The sequence below is a fragment of the Thunnus thynnus genome, chromosome 18 (assembly GCF_963924715.1).
Source record: "Thunnus thynnus chromosome 18, fThuThy2.1, whole genome shotgun sequence".
NCBI lineage: Eukaryota > Metazoa > Chordata > Actinopteri > Scombriformes > Scombridae > Thunnus > Thunnus thynnus.
This window is the reverse complement of record NC_089534.1, coordinates 8,169,309-8,195,471: the sequence shown is the minus strand read 5'-3', so window position 1 is coordinate 8,195,471 and position 26,163 is coordinate 8,169,309. Positions and strand designations below refer to the sequence as shown.

Below are 26,163 nucleotides of genomic sequence, written 5' to 3'. Positions count from 1 at the left end.
AATAAAGGCACAAAATCCAGACAAAAGGAGACTATTGACATCACATGTGTAAAACTGGGTATCTGTATTTGAGGCACACATGTGAAAAACACATATACAAAACATATACAGTACCTGGCAAGGTGAAGTGGTAACTCATAAAAATCTTATACGGGCAAAACTGCTGAAAAATATTTACATTCCTTTAAGGTTATACAATGCATTAAAACACATAAAAATACATTCCCACACTGAACACTGAGGAAAAAGGGGTGTATTTCCTTCATTATGTGTATTTAATGCAATATCTGACCAAATCTGCTGAATGACCTGCTGAAAATGTGCAATGTTCCTTTTCAAATCCATTCAAGAATATCTACAAACTTCACATTGTGCACATATTTTCTCCTGGAGGTATTTTAATTAGACTTCTAAAGGCAGGAAGTGTGTGCGTGTGTTCAAGAAAAGGCATTTGTAGCATATAAACATGGGTACGTGTAGCTCCGTTATTTGTTTCTGTTAGCTTTAAATGAAAATTCCACCCTAAGATGAACAGATAGTAACAGCTTCATAACTTTAAATACTTGGTCCTCTACAAAGTTTAGATGGCCCTTATTAGGACACAGGAAAAAAATCCCCATTCTTCCCCCTGACCATCCTCCTCCTCCCCTTGTGTTTCTGGGCATAGCTAATGTCCTAAAATGGTCTTTTTGTTTTGCTGTTGTATGATTTATAAACTCGTGTGGTTTCTCGTCTGAACTGTCGGTGACTTCATTTGTGCATTTCCTTGTAAAGAGTAGTGGTTTGGACTGTGTCCCCTCACCCACTTACATCACTCAGCATGTTTTCCAACAAAGTTGGCACTCGCTATTATGTTTCTGGGAATTTTGCTTGTGGTCGAAATGAAACTGTTAGTAATAAGAAAAGAAACTACATACATTAGAAACAGAAAAAAAGTGAGTGTGCAATAACCTCTGAACATTTGATATGCTGTGAGTGAATTACACACACAAAAAAACCCACATCCTTAATCTTTTATCATCTTACCGAAGTTCCTTTCATTAACATACGTGAGACCTGAAGGTTATTCAAGTTTATAGCACTGCATGAAATATGGAATTATAAGATAACCCTGCAGTGGCTTTTTTTTCTGAAGGAAACATGGCAAAGAATAAAAAACACAATGGCTCTTTGCACCAATTGTTTTCCTTAAAGCCGTGAAACACAAAACAAATACTGTAACTGTTGTTGGAAAGGAAAATCTTTTTCCTTCCTTCTTAGCACTTAAGTAGAATATAAAGAAGCGTTCCCCTTGTTGAAAGAATCCAGTCTTCCTCTTGGAGACATTCTTCGGTTATTTCAGTCTCATTGACTGTCCAGTGTCCAGTGGCTCTGTCTCTTAGAGTCCAAGCAGACAAATTAGATGCTCTAGCGCTGAAAGTTTCACCCATATTGCCCATCCAATCAGATGGTCTCGTACAGCAACATCCCACTGAAGATGGTCAAGGGTTCAGAGGAGTAGGCCAGCTTGCCAGTGACGAGGTCGATACAGACCGTGTCCCCTTGCTCCATGGGCAGGATGATGTTGAAGACAGCCAGAGCTCCAGGTATGTGTTTGGCCTCTGCCATGGGCTTCTCCAGGCCTTCGGGCTGATACCCAGCTGAGTCCACTCTTGCTACGCCGTGGTTGGACTTGGACAGCACCGCCTCGATCTTTATGTTCTTGTGGCCCGTCAGGATGCCGCTGAAGAAGTACTTCCCCCTCACTGGAGCTGTGAAATAACCTAGAGGATGGAAGCAGGTAACAAGTAGAACTTATGAAGAGCTCAGACTTCCTTTTTCATGATGTATAAAAATTTTCACGGATTCTTGTTTGATCATTAATGTTGGCAGTCAATAAAACAATAGGCCTATTGTAAAACTTCACAAGCCTGTTGCATTGCATTAAAGAGTCTGTGCATGGAAACAACACTACTTTAAAGGTTAAGGTCATCCAAAAGAAAAAAATGCACATTCTTATCTCATTTGATATCTAGTCATGGTGATTGTTTTGGTTTTATTTGCCCCAGTTTTCAGATATCCATCACAAAATTTCTGCCACCACTACAAATCAATGGAGGTGAATGAAATTTTGATTGCTCACAGCACTGAAACAGCCTAATTCCAGACAAACAGGTCTGGTGTTTTTTCCACCAAGATACATTTAAAAAATACTGTCAAAGAGGGATATATGTGATAAAATATATTTTCTTATAATTTAGGTGAACTGACCCTTTAAATTCACATAAACATAATACTTTCAGATTTTTCTTAAGATAATCTCAAAATGACATGGTGTAACAAGAAAGTTCTGATCATTAATTCCAGCCAACCTGTTTTGGGGTCATAGACGTCCTTTTCATTGACAAAGATTTTGTTGAACACGATGGTTCCTGAACCTCTCATAGGTCGAGTCAGTGCAGCAGAGAAAGAAAGGCGTGGTACATGGGCATCAGACCCTGCAGGACCTGATCATGGAGGAGAGGAACAGAGTAAGAGTTAGTTTGATATAAAAGCAGCAGAGATCAAACAGTAATGAGAGCTTTCATCTGCTGTTTAGTAAGAACAACACATACCCTCTTCACCTCTGAGACCTGACAATTAAGATAAAAGATAAACAGTGAGTTAATTATGCGGCAAAATCATTCTTGCTGTTTATTTTTATTCTTATCACAGTGTATCTACAATAGATGTGAATCATTTTTAAATATCAAAAATCTAACTTGTAAATCACAATCATGTCATTATGTTAAACGAGATGTAACCAAACTTTGTTGTCTTTACCTGGGGGTCCAACTAGTCCCTGCGGGCCCTCTCTGCCTGGAGGTCCCACCCTCCCTTGGGGTCCTACGGGACCCTGGGATCCACGCTCACCTTTCTCTCCTTTGGGGCCTGGTAAACCAGGTGGACCTGCAGTACAGGAATATTTGGTAAGACAGCACAGCTGGCAAATACCCTAATGAAAATCCTCTTTTAGTAGAATTATAACAACATGTACACCCTTTCACCCTCATGTTTACTAAAACTCCTCTTTCAGACAGATTGCAGACTTTATGGGCTCTTAAGTGAATGCCTCTCAGCCTGGATTCTTTCTTTGGTCTATTTTTTCCGTCCCCTAATGTTGCCTCCCTAATTATCTCTTGTCTGAAAGTCAAATCCCATGCCCTTCGTTCTCAGTGACTCACCCCTGAAGTCTTGTTCTATGAAATCGTGGAACTCCTTGACCAAGTCCACAACTGAAGAGTTCAGCCTGTGTATGTTGGAGTGAACTTTCTCCAGCTGGACGTTTTGTATGTTGTCGATAAGATCTCCTTGAGACGTCACTGTGACATTGAGTCCATTAACGCAGCTCCACAGCCCAGACACATGTCGGCTCAGTCCCTCTTTGATCCTCTCCAGGCTGTCTGAGAAGGAGTCGAGGCGTCCACACACTCCTTCCAGCTTGGACAGTCTTTGGTCCAGGCTGTCGCTGGACCGCCGGCACTCTCCCACCTCTGTCACATAGTTGCTCTTTATTATTTGGATCTCTTTGCCAAGGTTGCCGAATTGAATCTTTGAGTCATGAATGTGATCCGTCAGCTCCTTGTCCAACTTGTCCACCTTTTGGAGAAGGTAGAAACTTGTTAATGTGTGTATTTTGGATGACTTTCTTTTGACAAAATTCTATTACAAATATACTTTTTTTTCCATCTTTGCTATGATTTATTTTCCTATGGTATCGTATACACACAAAAATATGTAAGCGTATTATCTAAACCATGTCTGTCTAGAAAACTCACATGTTTGTAATATGCTCAAATATTTTCATAACTATAACAATATTATGTCAAAACACAGTGGCCAGGATAACCGTGAGGCATGTTTGACTGACATAACGTTGTTTTCACAGTCCGTAAAGAAAAGTCATGTTTGAGTATGTACAGTATAATCAAACAACTCATACAGTACATTGCCATCGTAATTACCATCACCATTATCATAATGGTAGTTTGATCGTTTCTATGTAATTCTGAGGGGCATGTTTAAAGTTTAATATAATACATTGGTTCCCAAACTGGGGCTCTGGACCTTCAAAAGGGTTGCAAGATAAATCTGAGGTGTCACGAGATGATTTATGAGGTATGATATGTAGATAAGAGGAAAATTGCATTGCTGCCACACAAATTATGTTTATTTTTCAGATTATTTAGCCATGCTTGTGGCACGGCACTGATGGCAGCATCAGTCTATCAGTTGGTCCATCACTTTAGCAGGTTAACACGCTTAACTTAGATGGTGAACATGGTAAGCATTATGGCTGCTAAACATCAGCATGCTAGCTTGTCATTGTCAGAATGTTAGTGTGCTGATGTTAGCGTTTAGCTCAGAGCACTTCTGTGTCTAATTACAGCCTCACAGAGCTGTTAGCATGGCAAATCCTGCATAGTTTTACCTATTCAGGCCTCTACAATACATTAAAATAACAGGTTGAACTGCTTGAAACCTATAGGCAACCTATTATTTATGACATTATGACATTACTTCAATTTAAAGAATCGCAAATGCCAAATATAGTACATAAAGTGCCATAACAATCACTGCATTAGTGGCAGTAATATTATCTTCATCATCATGTTACCTCAGAGACGATGTTGTCCTTGGTGTTGGTCAGATCGGTCAGTCTGTTCCCATGCGTCTGTATGGTCCTTCCCAGGCCCTTCAGTGTGTCATTAATGGAACTGAATATGACCATGACCCCAGCTAGCTCTCCTTGGATGGACTTCAGATCCCCTCCTAATCTTCCACTGTGGACAGTATGACCGTCCAGTTGATTCTTCAGATCATTTATGTTGACTTTGCACTGTCCGGTACACTCCTTCACTTCATCTCTAAGTCGTCCCACCTCTTCCTGGAGGTCGGAGCACACCTCAGAGCAGGCAGTTTCTCCTGAGTCTACTTTTCTCCGCAGATCTGTTAGCTCCGTCTGGCACCTGCTGAGGCCAGTCATGGTGGTGTTGGCGAGTATTTTCAAATCTTGCTTTACACGGCTGCATATAGAACAGTCTTCAAAATCACGGCCCAAAGTTTCTACCTCTGTGACAATCCGGTTGAAGCGCTCCCCATTCTTCCCTGTCACAGCGATTATTTTTTTGACATCATCTTCTAAGTTGATAACTCTGTCAGACAGCGAGTCACCCGACACAGACAAATCATTTAATTTAGTGTTAAACTTCTGGATCTCTTCCTGGTTGGTCACAACTCTCCATTCTAGGGTTTTCACAGAGTCTTCAGTCTGACGGCCTTTCCCATTAGGCCCACAGGTCTCATTGCACATTTTTGTGGTCGATGTCAGCCTTCTGTCCAGGAAGGTTGTGATGTTCTCCAGCTGGCCTAAACGTCGACTGTGGTCTCTCACCGTGTCTCCAAGAACTGACACGTCCAGCTCTATCTTCCCAATCTTGAAGTTGTGGTCATCCAGCCGACTAAGGACCATGTTGCGCAGCTGTGTGACGTCTCTCTGAACACTGTCCTTCACGTTGTTCCCAGTGTTAGTACACCTCTGCTCCGTCTTCCTCACTGTGTTATTCACCCTCTTCTCCAGGTCCCTCAGTCTGCTATTAAACCTGTCCTCTGACACCCTTCCCTTTATTCCACCTGTCCCGGCTAGCTCCTTATCAAGTCGTCCTTTAATGAGGTCACACTTGCTTGAAGTGGAGGTGACCCGGACCTCTAGATCAGACAGCCTCTTCTCCATCTCAGTGACTGTGTTGCAGCATGCCTGGGTGCGCTGAGTCTCACTGCGAGAGATTTCCAGACTTTGCCTCAGATGCTGGTCCATGGAGCTGATCAGCTTCTCTAGGGCTCTGATCCTGTCCCTGTCCTCCTGCTGCTGGCGCCTCAGGTCCTCCACACCGGCCTGAAGGGAACAGGGATTACACAGATTTTTGACAGTGTTTCTCCATGCAAAATTGTTTGATTTGAATCAGCTAAGAATTTAATTTCCTTGTTTTTTCATAGGCCATTTTAATCCGAACTGGAAGGTTGTTTTGCTTCTTTCAGGTGCAATTTAAATGAACTATAAACTAATACTGTACTTATGCACTGCACTTGTATTTGATCCATGAATGGATTATTGGAGTCAGGGGTCCCAAAGGCCAGATTTCTATTTGAAGCTACATTGTATAATTTCTCACAGTATGCTTCAGTATTCTGTATAATAGTTCGGTTTTGGTATGATATGGTGGGAAGGTTTGGAAAGTGTTTATACAGCCTGTCTTCATTTCCCGTGGGAACAAAATCCTGAGGTTGTGATGCAGTTTCCAATCAACAACAGCAACAAAATTTAAAAAAAATGCAAAACAACTGTGAGTAAACAGGGTGGAGTGTGTTGTGGCACTGGTATGAATTTGAGCCCAGGGACTCATTGTCAGTGTTTATACATGAACATCAGACAGATTGAAACTGAAACTGAAGTTATACAAATAAAGTTTGTTTTATGTTATCCTAATATCGAACACAACCTCCAATTCTGTTCTGGTGGCTAGCCTTAGTGACACTTTCCATTTTCTAAAATCTTTTTTTTTTCACTGCTTGATTATTGAATTTTCTACAGTATTGATTTTCAGCTTTTTCTTTTGTGACTGCAGTGGTTTATGTGGAAAAAGTGTTTTCATGTATTACAGCCTGCAATATGGACAATATTTATTTTACTGCTTTAGCCAGCAGAAATCACTTACAGAGGTCCACAGGGAACTAAGAAGATGCTTGAAATTTTTACAGCTAAACAAAAAGAAATTACACAGATCAAAAAAGTGGACATAAGAAATTGTCAGTCTTGTTTGTGCTGAGCTGATTTTCATATATTGGGGTTCACCTGGCAGGAGGAGCAGGACAGAGACACCCTTCTCTCCAGCTCCGTCAGTATCTCCTCCTTCAGAGTGTTCAGCTGGTTCCCTCCATTTCCTCCTCCTCTGGAGGATCCATCCAATTCGTTGCCCCCTCCGTTCACCAGGTGGTTGTTGATGTTGAGCAGGGTCTGATCATGGACCTGAACAAGCAATTATTCATGTGGATTAATAACATTTATCCTCATACTTCGTCATTTAAAGTCTACATATCTAGACCAGACAGAGAAACATATATTGTTACCTGTGTCCTGTTATAGAGCTGGTCCAGCTTGGTCTGGATGTTGTGGATAGTTTCCTTCATGTGTGGCTGGGCTGAATCAGCAGGGACAATGACCCCATTTAGACCAGGCCTATACAGAGGAAGAATTGAGATTTCCTCAGGTTTTTAGTGGAGAGTGGGAGAATAATTGCTTCACAGCTTAATTTTAAAAATGATCACGTACACAGGAAAGTGCTGCGGAGAGGATGGGAGGATACATTGTCTAAATTTTGCTGATTGCACATTATGCACAGTTTAAATAAAACAAAAACCAGTGTGTATATTTTTGTAGCATCCGATTAAGTTTTTGTTATATCTTCCTATCCTCATTACAAATCTCTGTATATACAGTATGTTAATAAACAAGCGTATCCTCTCTCCATTAACTGACCTGCTGAAATAAACAACAATAAACAAGTAATATACAGTGTAGTATACATCCAACAGTATCCTGGGTAATATCAGTATGACAAAACTAGCATATGGTGAAAGGCGTGCAGGTGCATGTACTCCATGAGGAATACAACATTAAGTGATGGATTGAAAACAACATTCACGTACAGCCTCTGGTTCATGTCGTGAATGGTGGTCTGCATGTTGTGGAGGTCTTTGGTCAGACCTTGGATTGTTTCCTCCAGATGTTTGACCCTCTCACTGTCACCTAGGGAACCAAGAAAAAAGAATAAAAACCTCTTTCCACAACCAGCTTCTTACTGTAAGCGATGTGGTGCTGCATGAATACAGTACTGCATTTTCTGCCAGAGTTTTGATAGTTTTAGTTATTTCATTTGAAAGGCTTCTGTATTTGTGATTTTGTATTTGCTTTCCTCACTCAAAAAAAAAAAAAGTCAGAGGTAGGGTGTGACTCAGTTAGGAAAAGGTGATGTCATGTCTTTCCGTTCACCAATCTGTTTTTAGCAACATCTGAATCAAAATGTGATAACAGTTGTGGGGTTGTTTGCTTATGTTAGCAGCACTGTTAGCCAAATCTGAAAAAACCACACCCACACAGTCCTGATGAAACTGATTTGTTTTGGGGTGTTAAACTCTCAATAAATAATAAATGAGAATGCTTTTTTCCCTGAACTTTAACTTTCATTGCTGCTTGTTAAGTCATGAATAGTTAATGATATACAGAAATACTTAAGATTGAAACCATTTTAAGTGCTTTAAGTGAAGTCAGCATTTCAAACTTGATTGAATACAAACCTTTTGTAAAGACCTTTCCAGTTGCCTTTTACAGTTATGTATTATATAACTGTCCCTAGTCATTTTGCTTTGCATGTTGACGTGTAGAAAAACATGCACATCTCTAAGCATGTCTGAGTTAAGACATTTCACAAAACCTATTAAGTGGATCTTGATTACACGAAACCATATTTCAATGCACACAATTTTAACTTCATACAGCATTCCTACCATCTCTGCTTTCTACTCCGCTCTGTTCAGTGGTTCCCTTTGGCCCATTGTGGCAGTCTTCCCCAGAGTAACCATGGCAACACTTCCACTCCATTTCTGTCACCATTTTGTACGCCACCTTATACCTTGGCCTCCTGTATGTCCGGTAGCTGAGGATCAGACAGAGATTTCACATATAAAATGTCATCTGGATTTTTTTTTATTTGTTCTGACTTAACTTGAGGAGTTTAGTGTGATCCTGATGGCCAAGTCAAAGACCCGTATTGGTCCCTGAACCCTGTATTAAATACCACCGCTGTGCACTGTTGATATAAATGTGCACTAGATGTCTGGAAAAAGCTGCAAATCATATCCTGATGATGGATAGGATTAAGAGTGCTTTTTAAACTTTATATGTTATTCCTGTCCCTTTTTCCAAAAGAGGCCAACTGCATTTAGTCAGTACTAAATCTTAATTTCTTACTGGTGTACTATTCTTCCGGGGAAAAAAAGAATGTTTACTTTGGCATGTTCTCTAGTTTTATCATTAATCTGTGACTGAAGAGACTCACTGTTACAGTAACAATGCAATACATAGACCAGAATTGGCCGGAAGTCTCAGTAAAGATTAATGGCAACGTCACATGCACATTAACAAGCCCCAACTGTAAACGTTTAGCAGGTTGCTCTTTTCTATGCCAACCCACAAGCATTACTGTAGGTATAGCATACAGAGCATTTTCTGTGCCATAGAAAAGATTTCATCTTCCAGCTCCCTGCTCTCAGAGCGTGAGAAAAAGGGATTCGACATACTCTCAGAGGAAAAACAAAAGCAGGGCTTGGAGAGATGGAGAGAGGAGGAGTTGTGTTAAGTGAGAAAGTAAGAAAGGAGGGGAATCATAAAAAGACAGAGTAAGAATAAGAATAAGAGATTGTTTTTATAGGGCAGGAGACTAGACTGTGGTGCCTGGAACCCCTGTCGGCTTCATTCTTGGCATAGCCCAGGTTTAGGCCGAGGCCCCTGGCAGGCATGTGGATCAAGCAGCCGGGCCATGGTTAAACAACACGGTGAAAACTTCAAAAGAGGGAAAACATCAGGAGTGCCTGATTAATGTTTTCCTCCAAGCATAACATCAATTGGGAAAATCATTCAATCAATCTCATTTATAGTAAATTTGCTCCAATAATTGTAAAATTGGATATTCCCAGATCTGCATCAGGAAAACTGGAGCTCCAACACAGTAATGTGAGTGTTTTTGTGTGAGTTTGAAACTAGTACTTCATCACTGGGGTTAGACCTGCCAAACACTGAGCTATAAATATGTATATTGTGATGAACTGGCTACACACCAGCACAACCACAACCAGGCACCTTCCTGACCAGACTGCTGAAACTCTTCTGAGACAGAGATGGACAGAAAAGGAAAAGAGCATTGTAAAATCAGTAGCAACAGACAGGACAGAGGGAGAGGAGACGAATGGATAACGGATACAAACTTCTGTGGAACTGAGGACAGGAAGTTGGAGGAGCAACACTGAATACAGATTAGATTTCATCAGCAGAGACAATGAATCAGAAACAATATGAAGCACTGAAGAACCTAGTATCTGAGTTAGGTGGTGTGTGTTCGTGTGTGTATCAGAAAAAGAGAGAGAGAGTAATGGATACTCACGCCACTCGAGGACACTGGCCCCAGGTACAACGTTGGTAGTCTGGTTTAATGTACGTCTCCACCCCGTCCTCCATCACACAGCTAACAGTGCGCGTCACCACATAAGCACACCAGTTCCTATGAAATCACACCCACACACATCCACATCCACACACACACACATCCACACACACACACACACACACAAGCAGGAAAAATAAATGACAAATGAATAACAGTATGGTGACTGGCACTTTCACAATAACTTTAGAGTCAGAGATTGGCACCAACACAGCAAATACACTCACACACATGCACTGATGCACACACTCAGTACACACTGTGCTGCTGTTCTTTGTTTTCCAAGCAAAATAGGAAAGTTTTTTAAAAAAAATAATAATCAAACATCTGTTGACTATGGGGCCCCAGAGATTTGAGATTAGTATCTTAAACCCCGGGTTGATTATTATTCTGTACAACATTCAAGAGATATTGTCCACTGGTGCAAATGTCAGATCATTTCAGGATAACTGTATGAACAATGGCTACCATTGTGTGCCTCCCCAACTCCCTACAACCAACCCACACAAAGACACACACACACATACACATACACATACAGATACCCATATCTATGTAGTGCTTTTACAGTATATTCATGTGAAAACTTCCACTGGTTACATTCATTTCACAAACCTTCTGACAAAAGACACAATGTGATATTGATAACAAAATTTCTTGCCTCTCAGTTATGGATAATTTCATTTTAATCTTCAAACATTTGAGATAATTGACAGGAAATCAAATTAAATAGTGTGTGTCTGGAACTGGCTGCTGAGATGTTAATCTTAAAGGAGTAGTTCAACATTTTGGGACATGTGGGCGCTTATATGCTTTCATTTCAAGAGTGAGATCAGACAATCAGTATTAATGTCATGTCTGTGTATTAAAGCATACATACCCTTTTTTTCAAGTCTGTCTCAAAATAATACTCAAATACCCATATGTCGCTGTAATTATTCCTCCTGTTAAAAGCTGTAAAGAGTCCCCCTCTTCACGTAAGTTTGACGTGAGAGATGGAAAACAGAATCCTAAAAAAAGAGTGCAGCTAATGCTAATGTGAGGCTTCAGAAATCTGGTTTAGCCAAATTAAGTGGATATTTACAGAAGTTACAGTCTTTTGAGTACAAAATTCTCCCTATTTCCATGTTTACATGCTGAACTGCAACAAAAACAGAAGCTGGAGTCAAGACCTGTTTAGTCTAGCTCAGCATAAAGATGAAAAGATGGAGGAAACAGTTAGCCTACTATAACAACACCTCTGGAGAAACACGGCTCTGAGATACAGCACATTAAGGTATTATGGCTGACATGCAATAGCAATACCAAAAAGTAACATGAACCCACTTGTATAATGTTTCTGTGCACCTGACAAGTGTACATTTTCGACCTTTTAGCTCTGGATTGGTTGTGGCTAACTCCTGAGAAACATGTGGGACTTCAGGTAGCTAACTTGTCTTATCTGAACTTGTTAGCTGGAAAAAGCTTCTTCTGGTTTGATATGAAAGGGGTTGATGAGTCCATCATACAGTCTTTGAAACTATGGGTCTTTGATTTCACCCAGAAATAAAGACGACCCTCATTTCTAGCTGACGGCCATCCATTTTTCTGACTGAAATGATGACTTTTATAAGCTGTAGCCACCTAGCATAAGCTAATGCTAATGCTAAATCTGGGTTGGTTGGGAACATCGCAAGCTGACTCATTTTAAAAAAGAAAAGTCTGTAAAAGAGTCTTAAATATGCACCATGATGGCTATATACATGAAGTAACGCTAAAAGACAGTGGCTAAAGCTATTTCTCTGGCAAAGAGTAAGAATGCTCTCCAGCCAATGACCCACAGAGGATCATGGAAGTAAAGGAACAACATTATAGAGCTAGTTAGTCTTAGTATGGTACAGATTCAATCAAAAGTTTAGACACACTTTCTCATTCAAGTGAATGGGAAAGTGTGTCCAAACTTTTGACTTGTACTGTATGCTTTAATGTATTTTCAAAACAGTACATTTTACTTTAACAAGAGAAACGGATTTGAGGATGAGGAATAACCAATGAGTTTGGCCCTAAACACTAAAACTATCTAATGGAAATTTGGCTAGAGTTGCTGGAGTGTAAATTTCTCCAAACCAAACAAACAGCAGAACACATCTGCCAAACACTTACGATACCGAATATTGCTTTTGTTAGAGCCCCATTCACACTGTTTCAGCCTGTGGAGAAATCCAAAGCTTGAGAAGCCTGCGGTGCCTAGTTACGGTTGCTAAGCTATGTTTGGACAATCCATCTTTAACCCGAAATCCTAAAATAACCCCTCTGAAGTGAAGGCTGCCCAAAATGATTTGGCATAACAAAAATGTCTTCATAAACGTCTGTAAGCTCAAACCTAAAGAGACAGAAGTACAAGAAACACACATACTCCCTTACACTCCCCCAGTCTGCATGCAGTTTGTCCTCTCCCCTCTGACCTCTCTTGGCCCCCAGATATGTCTCTTGATAACAACTGTGGATGGATTTAAGACACAGACATCCTTCAGTCGCTTTCTATCATCATTTTCATATTACCCAGAATCCCCATTCACTGCTATTTCCCCAGTGGTTATTACGGCCAATTAGTGTCACTCTCAGATTCATCTAAGCAGAACTACGGAGGGTTTATGGATAAAAGTTGGAGCATACAAGGAGTTCCTTCATGCTGAAAAGTCAATCAGCAGTTTTCCTCTCTCGGGTCTCATGTCTATCTTTTTATCAGTGTCTGTCTGTCTGTCTGTCTTCATGTCTGTCACTCGCTCTCCGTGGCTCCATTTACTTAACATGATACCTTGCAGAAAGAATTAAATTTGCATGAAATTTGACTCATGCAATAAAAAAAATACATTATCACCAAAATATGTAATAAATAATATCTGACAGCGATGATGTTTTTTTCCCTCTTTTTTTTTCCGCTGTCCTTGTCTGTGCAGATCTGTCTCTTTCTTTCCATCCCACCCTCTTTCTAACTCTTCCTGTCTCTTTCGATTTATCCCACTCCACCCATGTCTCTCCCTTCTCATCCCTTCAACTTGTGTTTTTCTCTCTTTCCCCTCTCTGTCCCCTCTCTTTGACTGTACCTCTCCCCCCCAAGAACCATGATCCTCCCCTTCATTCCAGAGCTTGTCTGACTGACAGAAGGAGTTTATCATGTTTCGATCCTCCCCAATCCCTTGTGACCTCCTGTTCCTGTTGCTACTGTACATGGGAAAGTGAACGGGACTAATTAGCTGTCAGACTCTCCTGTAAAGGTTTTCTTCAAGGAACATTATGAAAGAGTTGGTTGACCTTTATTACAGAGAGAAAAAAAATTGCCATACTAATAGTTTTGGTTTTATTTGCCTAAGTCTCCAAGATTTCTTGCGCCAGCACATTACAATGGTGGTGAATGGAATTTCGTTTGGATTGGTTTTGTTTGGTGCTCACGGAAATTAAAAATCAACATATAATTTGATTTATAGTAACGTATCTTTCCAGAAACAGTGTCCCCATTATGCAGGATAATCCACCGACCTTGCTGTTAACAATTTTCATTCAGACTGTTTCTTTGATTGTTTCCTGATTTCCCATTTCTCAATACTGCCAAAATTCCCCTCACCGCGACTGTTTTGGGGTGATTAGGGTTGCAGAAATCTAAGAGGCAGATATCTCAAAACCATGACAAATAAAACTAAAACTACCTCCAGGACACAGTATCACTAGAGGTAAGTTTTTTATATATGTATAAAAGGGGAATCATAGTTTTAGCTTGATCTTTTTACAAGTCATTTAATCTTATATCTCTCTTTTATCTTAAGTAAGTCAATATTAGTGTAATTCCACCATCTACTATTCAAAGAATATCAGAATAATTGATTAAAGAATTACTGTATATCTTTAATCTTATCTTTAAGCCTGATAATCATCACAATGTAGATGGTTGCTTTCTTTGCCTAAGACTTGCTTGCATTCTTGGATTTGGTGCTTAATGAATAAACATTGTAGTTTAGTCTAAGGATGGAGGATGTTGTATTGTTATACAGATTACAAAACCTCCTGAGACGAATTTGTGGTTTATGATATTTGGCTATGTAAATAAAATTGACTTAACTTGACAGTATATAATTTTGAGCTGATTTGAAATAAACACTATTTATGGGGGAATTCAGCTCAGCCTGCAGTCAACACCAGATTGGTAACTGAATGTCATTTGGCTGAAATTACCGTCTGTTCATGCATCCAAACAGCGTTTCAACCCCTTATGTGTATTTCCAAAGAGTTGCGGTTCATCACAGTAATCCACATGACGTCATCTAGCTATGCACCGAATTGCATTATGTTTTGCTTTTCCACTCTGTGGTTAGTTACATTGTGTTTGACCTATCAGAGCCTGGAGCACTGATTATTCAGAGCGAAACCCCGCCATCATACATCTGATATCAGCCAACGTCAGTGCTTCCAAACACAGCTGTCTCCGCACTCTTCTGTTTCCAGAGTGTTGCGGTTCATTTCAGTGATCCTTATTGCTGTGTGTGGGTTTTCTGGGTTATCTTGTTTAGCGGGTTTATTATTCTGTGTATGTATGACTCAAAGTTTCTGAGAAACAGGGAATCTAACATCTCCATCAGGAGTTGGACCAGTACAGAGGAGATAGGGAACATCTAAAATCAGACAGCGGTAATAAATCAAAACAGCTCTGTCTCGTTCCCCTGTAGTTCCACTGTGTTGTTTTTTGTCACAGTGATTCAGTGAACCAGCTCTGCCAATCTATTATCCTGACTTACTGACGCTCAGGGTCACAGACAGCAGATAAAGCATAAAGTTGGCAACATTCACACCCTATCTCCTCTGATGAAGAACAGACGCTGTGTTTTTGTTTAAATGAACTTAACCATCGTTCTTTTTTTCACCGCTGAGCTGACACAGATGTAGATATATGCACGCACATTTATGCATACATAGGCAAACACACAACTCCCTCCGTGTCTGCAGCTTCCAAACACCCACACTTCCATACCGTCCTCCCGGCAATTTCATTTTCCATCTTTCCATCATGGGCTTTTCACCCCAGTGAAATACATAAGAGATGTCTTTATATTTGTAAGAGGATGACTAACTGTGACTGTAATACTGAACAAGTGTGCCTGGGAAATATATGCGTGCTTATGTCCAGGCGTACACCACCATCTAAAAAGAAAGTTACAGTGAATTTTGTTTATTTGCGTCCCTGCCTGCAAGCGTGTTTCCTGTTCCATGGGTGACACCTTCAAAACATTTCAGCCCTGAACCCTGTGGCCTCCTCTCTCTCTCTCTTTCCCTCTCTAACCAGCATGAAGTTAAGCATTCCAAACAGTAATCCAATAAAGTCCCATTAATCCAAATGGCCGGAGAGAAATCGCTCAGATGAAAGTCCACTAACGAAACTTGGCTTCTATTCCATAAGTGTAAAATACTATTACAAGTTAACACACATCCTTTGACACACAGCCAAGACAGACACACATAAGCACTAGGACATGCAGATACACACGTAGACATACATACACACACAATTATGTCTCAAGACCATGAATCTGACCTGCTTATTATTCCACTTTACAAAACATAAACATGAAACCATATACTGTACTTTTACAAGCTGATGCTAATTTAATATTACAATTACAGTCTATAACTTGAGCCATACAACATGAAGTTGGTGAGGCAGAGAACATGTGTTTGTGTCTGTGTGTCTGTGTGTGTGTGTGTGTGTGTGTGTGTGTGTGCGTGCGCTTGGTTTCCCATGAATGGCATATTCAGTAGCTAATCTCCCTGTTTCCTTTACTATATCAGCAACACAGGAAAACATTGCACATAAACAGTCCAGTTCCCGCACAGATTATGTTTATAACTACATTATGTATTTGCAGAATGTTTGTCAGACAGCAGCAGATAAAGACATCGATGTAAAACTAGAGTACAACGATTTCTTAAAGTGAATTTCAACTTTCAAATTGTTTAAAACCCCCTTAAACCTCAGTGATCCAGTGGTGGACTAGTCATTACAAGCTCATGCTATGCACCCAAATATTGTGATAACCTACAGAACTTTATTTTGTATTGTAGTGGAGATACAAAAGTTTCCAAAGGAAAGGTTTGAATAGTGACTCATATAGCTTCCATGGAGAGCTGGGACAAGCTGATAAAAAATATATGTGGTACTGTCAGACAGTGTGATATAAGATTTCCAATCTATAAGCTGCAATAACTGATTTTTGGCCACTAGGGGGCAGCAGAAACAAGCTGTAAACATAACACTGACATATTATTGATTTTTAAAGCAATGTCTACTTTGTAGACATACTAGACATTTTGGGAAATACACTGTGGAGAATTAGAGCAGAAGATCGAACCACACTCATATCTGCTCATTAAATATAAGGTTACAGCAAGCAGCCAGTTAGCTTAGCTTAGCATAAAGACTGGAAACGGGGAAATTGCTAGCCTGACTCTGTCCAAAGGTTAAAGAATTCCCTTACAAGCAACTAAAACATGTTACATGTCTGTTTACTATTTACAATTTCTTGACCAGACGCTGTAACTTCCTGAAATCTTGTTAATGTCACTGTGAAGTTGCCGGGCAACCAGGGGAGACTTAGGAAGTTACTGTTCACAGCCATAAAATAGACAGACACATAACTCCCATAAAACCACAACCTGTCATTTTTACACTTTGTACAGATTAAACAAATAAAGTAGCATTACAACTGTAACAAGTTAATTAGTGAGCTTTAGAAGTACTGGTTGGCAGATTTTGTTACCTTTGGACAGTTACCTTTAATAACTGTGAGCTGAAACTTTATCCTCCATCTTTGTCTTCAGATACATGTAAGGAAGTAACCAAAAAGTTGGCATATGAAGTGTAGTTAGCATAGAATTGCTTGATTTCCCGAATTTGACGATGCATATTCAAACAGACACACAAACAAGCACAGCAAACAAGTCTACATGCACTTATCACAACCTTCTCCTACAGACAAACACATACAAACAGCATCTTCATTGCTTCTCTGCTGGGCATTGAGCAGTGAAATGTCCCTCGTACAGCTTCTTATTTTTATTTATAGAGCCATAACTCAGCGTGAGTGGAACTCTTGCACCTGTCTGAGCATCACTTTATTCCCCAATAAAATCCCCCTCCTTATAAAACAGCAGACACACACCTCATAGCCAAGCAGGATGCCACAGTCTGACATCTCAACCCGCACATACCAGGTTCATTTTATTCAAAAGCATCTCAGCGTGAGTCCTACACAGAGGAATTGTGGGTAAAACTGGAATAATCAGTGACAAAAGTGACATAGAGGGTAAGTGGGAGGAAGAAGGAATGAAAGAGAGAAAAAGGAGTGCTAAGGTCTAATACTTAAACAAAGAAATCACTTGGCAGCGCCTATTGTTGTCGGATCTTTCATTTAGCTTCAAGGGAAGGCTTCGACAGCGGCCTGAATGAGTTCCATGGTAAAAGGGTGGTGCCTCAATGTTTGATCTGTGACCCAGAGGTCAAGCACCCCTCCTACGTCCTTGTAAAGGTATACCCCTGTACACACACAGTTAAGCACACAGACTGTCACAGACAACAACACACACACTCGAGTGCACTCACTCACGCTTGAGTGATCGCACACCGACAGACAGACGCACACACACACATTCTTCCATTCCCTCTGCTCTGTCTTTAAATCCAGTTTTACTCGCACACATACCATTTTCCTTTTGGACCTGTTCCAACATCAAGGGACAGCATGACTGTGTAAACTTCTCTCTGATTGTTTAGCCTGGCGGTCACGAAGATATACAGAGAATGTCCACGATACTGCCATTTGCTTTAGTATTATTGCTCAGATACGTCAATGTTCGGAGGTCTGCAGGGGTTTTTTTGTGGCTCACTTGAATTTTAACCATTTATGGAGACATGTGCGTTTGACACGTAAGTCCCCTCAAAGCCTTAAAATCACAGTTGCCCAAAATAGAGCAAACTATTTACACAGGTAAGACTTTATTAGTCTGAAGTGCAAAACAGCAAGTTCAGTGTCTTGTCTTGTTATTTATTCTTTAAGTTGAGGGGAGCTTTTTAGAGTCAGTTGTTCGTGTGGTGGGATGGGGTGGATATTGGGAAGAGATCCAAATCTCTACAGTATTGCAACTTTATCCAAACAAGGTAAAGAAGGTTTTCTCAATGCAGTGCATGCTGGGAACTATGGAAATTAGGTTACAATAGCTGTGACTGGAATGGTTCCCTTTTCCCACATTGGCATTACCATATATAAGGAGATTTGTTTACTGCCCTAATTAGCAGAAAATCAAAAAGAGTGAGTGAATTTGGATACTTTCCAAGGTTTGGTCAAGAGGAGGACAATCCTGTTACAGTCTAATTGCCTGGCGACATATTGGTGCACTTGGGTATGTTGCACATTGCAATGGTGGTCTCTACTGTAGAGATCAGATGTTTTTACTGTATTTCAGTGCATTGTGGGAAAGACATAGTTCTTTAAAAGGTTTTTGCAATTGTGTCTTAAGATTCAGACACTAAAAACCAAACCTAAGAGCTTACAGCCATGTGAGCAGCGTGTGAGGCAGTATTTACTTGAGCTGAGTGCAAAAGTCAGCACGCTAACATACCCACAACTATAATGATTACAATCTTAGTTTAGGCTGTTTGCATGCTAACATTTGCAAATTGGCATAACTGAGTCTAGTGGAAATGTTTTGATGTTATTTGCTCAACCAAAAGTATTGGAAAAAGTAAAACATTTTGACCTGCTGATGGTACTACATGAAAAGTTATAACAGTTCATCCAGAGGAAGACATTAATGTCTGTAGTAAATTTCATTGCAATCCATCCAACTGCCGTCGAGCCATTTCACTCAAAAAACACAAATTTCAATCATTCATGGTGGCCCTAGAGGAAGAATCCAAAAGTTGTCAAGACATTGCAGACTGGACCAAAGTGGTGGACCAGCTGACTGACCGACAGACTAGCATTGCTAAAAATGGCTGATGTTACAACCAGTGCCCTAAAATGCAATCCAGTCCATGCCAGTATTTCTTGACCAGTAATAATTATCACTTTATGTGGATGTGATGTTCTTTCAACTATAATTTTAAGTCAAAGGACATTAATTCACTGAAAACAGTATGTGCACTCGAGCTAATGGTCACAGTTAACACAACTATTTTTGCTATTGATGGATACGAGGCACATTTATAGGCGATGTTACTGACCAACATTAGATTTCTGCACACAAGCTTAAATTCTGAGCAACCACAACATGTGAAACCACAGTTTTCTTAAACTGCACTGGAACCACTAACATTTATTAACTTGCTCAAAAGGCAATTATTAAGAGAAGCTAAATTACTGACAATTATTTCCTCTCCATGCTCAGAATAATTAACCCTTCTCAACTCTTAACATTAATTCTTTGGATATTCTGTCACAATTACAATATATATTGGTCTGTGGTGTTTAATGTATTCCAGCAGATATTTTACTATGACCTCCTGCATTTTCAAAACTCTTTTTGACAACAGAATAGGCATGAACTTGTTGCTTTATACTGTATGTAGACAGAAAAGGCAATGTTAATAGGAAAAAAAGTCATTGAAAAAGTGAGTATGGTTTCAGGTATGCTCCGAATGGCTGAAGAGCCTGCTATCCTAAACAGGATCAACGCATGATAAATTGTATGAATGGGTATAAAATGGGATGCGCACTTTCGGACATTCTCTCTTTGCAGGCATTCGTTTTGTTACACTTGGTTGTACATACAATAAGCGCAGTTGTGTGGAAGAATGAGAAAAGAGAGCCTGAGAAACTTCCTACCTTCTCACTTCCATCAATTGAGACAACTGGCAGTCAAGAAACTGGCATCTCTGCCTCTTTTTTTAAATGGATTTCTCGCTGTCTGATTGTTGAATGCTGGTCTTAAATGGCAGCTGTAGGTAGGATCCCTGATGGACTCAGATTAAAACTTGATGAACAGAAAACTCAGTGTTGATCTGATCTGTATAGTCCTTTTTAGCTAGCCTCAAAAGATATATTTGGTCAGTGTGAACAACAATATGGTTCCTGAAAGCAGCTTTCTCTTTATGGATATTGCTACACACAACTTCTGCACTAATCTTCTCACTATTCAAGTGAGGCGGTTCAAGATGCATCTCCTGATGTGCAGGCCAAATGTGTAACATTAACTTGCTGACCCAGTAACATCAGGACATAATATAACGTTTGCCACAACTAATCACTAATCAACAAATCATCACTCCTCATCTCACAAACACTTAATGTAAAACTATAATCTAAATACATGTCAACACAACATCTGAAAATCTAATATTTGTGTCAGTGGCTGAGTAATCGAATGAATGCCTAACGCACGCGTGTGAGTTAGTGTTTGTCATCTTTGTGTTCTCTGCATGGAGGACCTCAATGCTAATGCCACACAGGGGAGAGTAATGGAGAACTTTCAAACAGAAGATAAAAATGATTAATGAGAGAGATGAAGGTGTTCTGTATCTACTCCTTGCTACCCTCCAGTGGTGATCTAGCATCTTTTCATTTAAAGTGCTCAGGAGCCAAAATAGATTAGCCGTCCACCTGCATATACAATCACTGCTCATTCCCTTTCCTTTCCGTCCCTGTCTGGAGCAGACGGGATGACGTGTAGCTCTGACATTTTGGCAGGAGATGTGTCGGACACTCTCTGGGTCCTCCAGAGTTCCCCCCCTGAGACCCCTGCTGGATGTCTTCAGTTCATTCAACAGCCTTTATCGCTTATGGAATACTTCACACATCTGTCAAAACAGATCAATTGAGTTCAAACAGATGTCAGAGGGGCAAACCGCATTGCCACGGGCCAGCGCATTCTTCTCCCCGATGCGTCACGTTGTGTGTGTGTGTGTGTGTGTGTGTGGTGTATGTGTGCGTACGTCATGGCCCAGCCATGCTGACTACTTCATAGCCTACTGGTTTCAGTAGGGGGGGGAAGGCATTTAAGGACCCTGTCTTCTCTCTCTTCTCCTGTCAGTCTGTTTTTTCTCTTGTTGTGTCGCTCCTCCCTGCCTTTTCTCACTCTTTCATCCTCTCTTGTCACGCCTGCTCACTCACTCGCTTTTTACTCCAGATCTCCTTTTTCTCTTTTTTTTTTTTGCCAGTTTTCCTCATCTCTGTTGTTTCTCTTTTGTCTGATCTTTCTTCTTTGTTTCTTACTTGGTCTTTTGTGTCATCTGATTCTTTCATCCGTTTTTTCTCACTTATCTTGCCTTCTCTAGATCTTCACTTGTGATTGTTTCAGATGCTTTCTCTCTTCCTTCTCTTGACTTCTTATCTCTCACTTTCATTTTATCAATCAACTTTTTGCACTTTTTCCACCACTTTTTATTGCTCTCTGGTCTCCTCTCTGCATGCCTCCCACTTTCTCTCATTCACAGTAGCAACAGTTCAGCTTCAACATCCACCAAAGAAGCCAACCATCCATGTCTCATCACTCAGGGAGCCACAGCAGCAGCAGCAGCAGCAGAAAGCAGCAGTGCTCTGATGTGGACAGAAACTTGATAGAAGCTCATATTGCAGGAGCTCAACTCCCAGAAGCCTGGCCAGCCTTACATACACACATACACACACGCTAAGTACAAACACATGCAGGCATGCAGGAAGACAAATACCACATGTGAGAGATACTGTAGACTCTGTCAGTCATTCTGCTGTGACCTCTTTTAATCACTCCCAAATAAACACACACACACACACATATGTGCACACATACATGCGTAATCACTTATTTAATTTGCCAAAACTTTCTCATTCATTCATTTACAAGACACACAAACAAGCCGCACGCACATCTGTCCATAGAGGTGCAGGGGTCGTTCACACACGGGCCCCTCAGGCAGAAGCTCAATTACATGCTAATAACACACTATGGGGCTGCAACAGCACATTAAAACCATACATGTGTTGGCTCACTAACAGTATTAACAGCTTTATGAGCGGGGACTCCTACAGCCATCATTGATTTATGAGTGACTATTAATCAGTAGTTGCTGAGATCGAAATGATTTCCTTACAGTCCCATAAGTGAAGGCAATATGGTAGCTCCGCCACTGATCCGAGATTTATAGGAGTGTGTGTGTGAGACTGTAGAAATCTGAATCACTCAAATGAAAATTTTCAATTTAGTGAAAAACTGCACTTTTTTTTATACAATATCAGTCTTCTGGATTTACAGCGTAACATGCTTCGTATCCCTGCAACTCATCAGACTCCCCACAGAGCCCATTCACCCCTACGTGACAGGAAGATGCTGTTTGCCAGGAAGATAAATTCCCCTCCAACAAGGCTGACAGGGGTGCTGCTACATACTCTGGGCCCCATGGAAACTTTTCACTTGGGGCCCTGAAACAGTAAATATCTATAATCCCTATAAACCCTGTCCAGCTCGGGGCCCCCTGAATCATCAGACCCCCACCCATTCACCCATCACCCTTTATTCAGGGCCGCTGCTGAGTAACAAAACTAATCACTTGTATTTCCTCTGAAAATGAGAATTTTCTTTCTACAAGAGCCGCTCAGATTATATTTTTACACTACGGACTCAGAAGGAGACACTTATTAGGGACATGGTGCCCCGCATGGGAATATTTTTTTATTTTAAAATTAATTAATAATCAAATTAGGATTTATAGTAATTTAAGTTGTAGTGAAACTATTTTAGTGATGCAGCTGTGATTAATTTCTATCTATTATTGTCTATTAATTACTTTTCAATTCATTGATGAATTTTTAGACCCAACATGTTGTCTTCAGATTTCATTTTCTGTCACACCAGCAGATATATCAAGTTTATAATGACATAAAACTAGCACATTTTCACATTGGAGAGACTGTAACTGGCAATTAATCGACTAATTAATCAACCAACTAACCTTCAGCCCTGAATTATTTAATATTTTGCTGTGAACGACTCATCTGAAGCCACTAAAGGACCCCAGAAGCTCCCCGGACCTCACTTTGGGAACCATACATGAGCAGTTTATTAGGGGCTGTCACCATCATTAGTAACTTTAAATAAAGTAAATTCATTTTTTCCAAGTGAAGTTTTGAACTGCAGCTCCTGTTTTTCTGGTTTAAACTTAAATTAAAGCGGTTAACAACTTTTACGCACGTGCGCTGATCCTACCTGTGTCTGCTCGCGGCTCTCTGTCCCGTCTGAATACTGGACTCCGAATATCCGAGACCCCAACTAACCCGGGCCAACATGAAGGCAAGCAGGTAAAATAGCGTCTCCATCTTTACGTCCAGTGTCGGTTAAAGGCAAATAAATGTCATTTGGTTTCCAAAAGTTTATCCTAGAAAACAAGTCTCCCCGTTGTTTGTTATCTTCAGTGACGCGCAGCCTGTAAATGAAGGTAAACAGTCAAGAGATGAGAAGCTCCCGTAAACCCCGCAGAGTCCAGTCAAGTGCATTTCAGAAGGTCAACTGCTGCTGAAAAGCGATGGAGCTCTGCTGGAGTCTGAAGACTGCTGCTGCTGCTGCTGCTGCTGCTGGAGCGCGGAGCAACAAGAAGAAAAGTTTCCTGTCAGAGCTCCAAGAGCCGTCATGCCAGCGCAGGAGCTCTCTCTCTCTCTGTCTCTCTCTCTCTCTCTCTCTCTCTCTCTCTCTCTCTCTCTCCCTCTGAATGTATGTATCCCTCCCTCTACCCTCATAAGACTCAGTTCAGCTCAACTCATTTCAGTTCCATTCATTCAACAGAAATTGCCTCACTGGCATTGTGAGATATTTTCGACCCTGCTTGCTAAAGTAATTACACACACACACACACACACACACACACACACACACACACACACACACACACACACACACACACACACTCAAATGATTGAATGAAAGGAAGTCGAAAGAAAAGGAAAATGCAAAAGAAACAAAGAAAGTCAATGAGATGATTTAAAACCCTCTGCATTAAAGTTAAAAAGAAAGCAAAACAGGGAATTTATTAATAAACACAAGATTAATCTGTTTATATTCTCTAGTTGTCCCTCATGTTATGAAAGGATAATTCATACAGTAGTTTTCTGCTAAAGCAAAGGATTTTATCTCTCATGTATATACTTTACACTACAAGTATACCACCTCTTGTCTTTTCTGCCACTTGTTTATATGTCATTTCAAGAATATAGGGTGAAATAGAGTAATGTGGGACAATTTCTGCAATTGGCAGTTCAGCAGTATATTTTGATATGAAGCCAATACATTAGATCCACACCCAATACCATTCTGAGATCCCCGAGGTGTTTTCTAATTATATCAGAAAAGAGGACACAGATATCACACTCAGAGAAGAGATGGCACAAATAAAAGTGTTCCTTGTTCCAAATTGTCTCAGGTTATGTGCATTTCCTAATGTAAGACAGTTCAGGCTGAAATCTGAGACGCTCACTGGGAGGCTGAAAGGTCTAAATCACATCAGTTCATACAGTTAAAACTGCTTCGGTCAGTAACACTGAAGGCCAAAGAACATGCCCACATTTGGTCATTTCAGTAATGGTTAAAAGCAGTTTTAGCTGTTACAGGTAGTATAATAATGTATTATATTATGTATTATGTAATAATATAATTTGCAACCTGCATAAAAATAAGTTAAAATTGAGCATTACAAGACCCTGAATAACTGTTGGTATTGCACATTTAATGTACTTAAATGCATATTTCACCAATTAACTACATATATACAAAAGAAACCCCAAAATGATTGAAATTAAAGATATGAAACATGTTTTCACCATATTATAGCATACTTTGAGGCATGAATTTATTTATCATAAAGACAATCTGATAACAATTGACAACATTGCTTAATTTATGACAAATTCATATCCTCAACATTAAATTACTCAAAACTCTTTGACTGGACTTCACAGCAAGTACTTCCTGTTTGAAGATTGCATCGCCCCAATCTATGACATCACATGTGTGGAGTCATGTGATTTCAATTGCATAACACCTCAGGTTTAATTTGACAGCAGTCCTAATCATTAGCATTTGGTAGGAAAAAGCTTGTATGTCCCACATTACACTAAGTCACCCAACTGTAATGAAACGTAATGAATGCCATTCATATATTGAAAAATCTTCTTGACCGATCTGTTGTGTAGCGCATGTATTTAAACCTACAGGGAGGCATTGTGAAGTTGAACGAAAAAGCAGCTAAACAATATAGGAGATTTTAACACACACGGTATGTTGCCCACTAAACCCGAGAATATTTAGCTTCTTAATGCCCCTTTAGCAGATTAGCCAACCAGGGAAAGTGGGAAACTACCGCGGTGCCCCAGAACTTACCCAGAAAGCTCCTGGCTTACTGTTAATCAGCTGATTTGTGCTAATTTGATTGGACATTTCTTTAAGAATATGTACCACTAAAGCACAATATCAACTGAGGGGCCTTAAAAGCGCACTCCACCAATTAAGCATTGCATTGCTATCACATTGTTGAACTCACAATGGACAGTTTAAAAAGATTATCAAAACTGATACAGCAGAATCAGAGATATCGTCTTTTTTTATTCCATTAATTCTTTTTCCTTGTCAAAACCTGGTGCTTACATAACCCACAATGCAACTCATCCACCAACAGTTCAGTTGGAGATTTGGGTGTGTTACACTAGTAGCCTCGAGCCGCTAGCCTCAAACAGAGATGAGGAGCGTGCTACAGAGGTCAAAAGTCACTTCTTTCTAACACCCCCCACATTTTTTTCATTTTCAAACTTGTAGTCTTCAACCCCAACAGATGCTGACTCAAGTGACGTCAATTGAGGTTATAATGATTTCGGCTTTGTGCTTA

General features: G+C 40.2%; 1 protein-coding gene across 1 annotated transcript; it reads right to left on the bottom strand.

Annotated features, from left to right (window-relative positions):
• Positions 1-45: 45 nt before the first annotated feature.
• Positions 46-23,921, bottom strand: emilin1a (elastin microfibril interfacer 1a). Its single transcript, XM_067572099.1, has 12 exons — positions 23,499-23,921; positions 10,236-10,352; positions 8,584-8,732; positions 7,726-7,825; positions 7,147-7,255; positions 6,872-7,045; positions 4,637-5,914; positions 3,204-3,618; positions 2,803-2,928; positions 2,595-2,612; positions 2,352-2,486; positions 46-1,763 (listed from the first exon to the last, which is right to left on the bottom strand). The coding sequence occupies exons 1-12, from the start codon at positions 23,606-23,608 to the stop codon at positions 1,444-1,446; spliced, it is 3,051 nt and encodes a 1,016-aa protein (XP_067428200.1). The 5' UTR covers positions 23,609-23,921; the 3' UTR covers positions 46-1,443.
• Between the last annotated feature and the right edge of the window lie 2,242 nt (positions 23,922-26,163).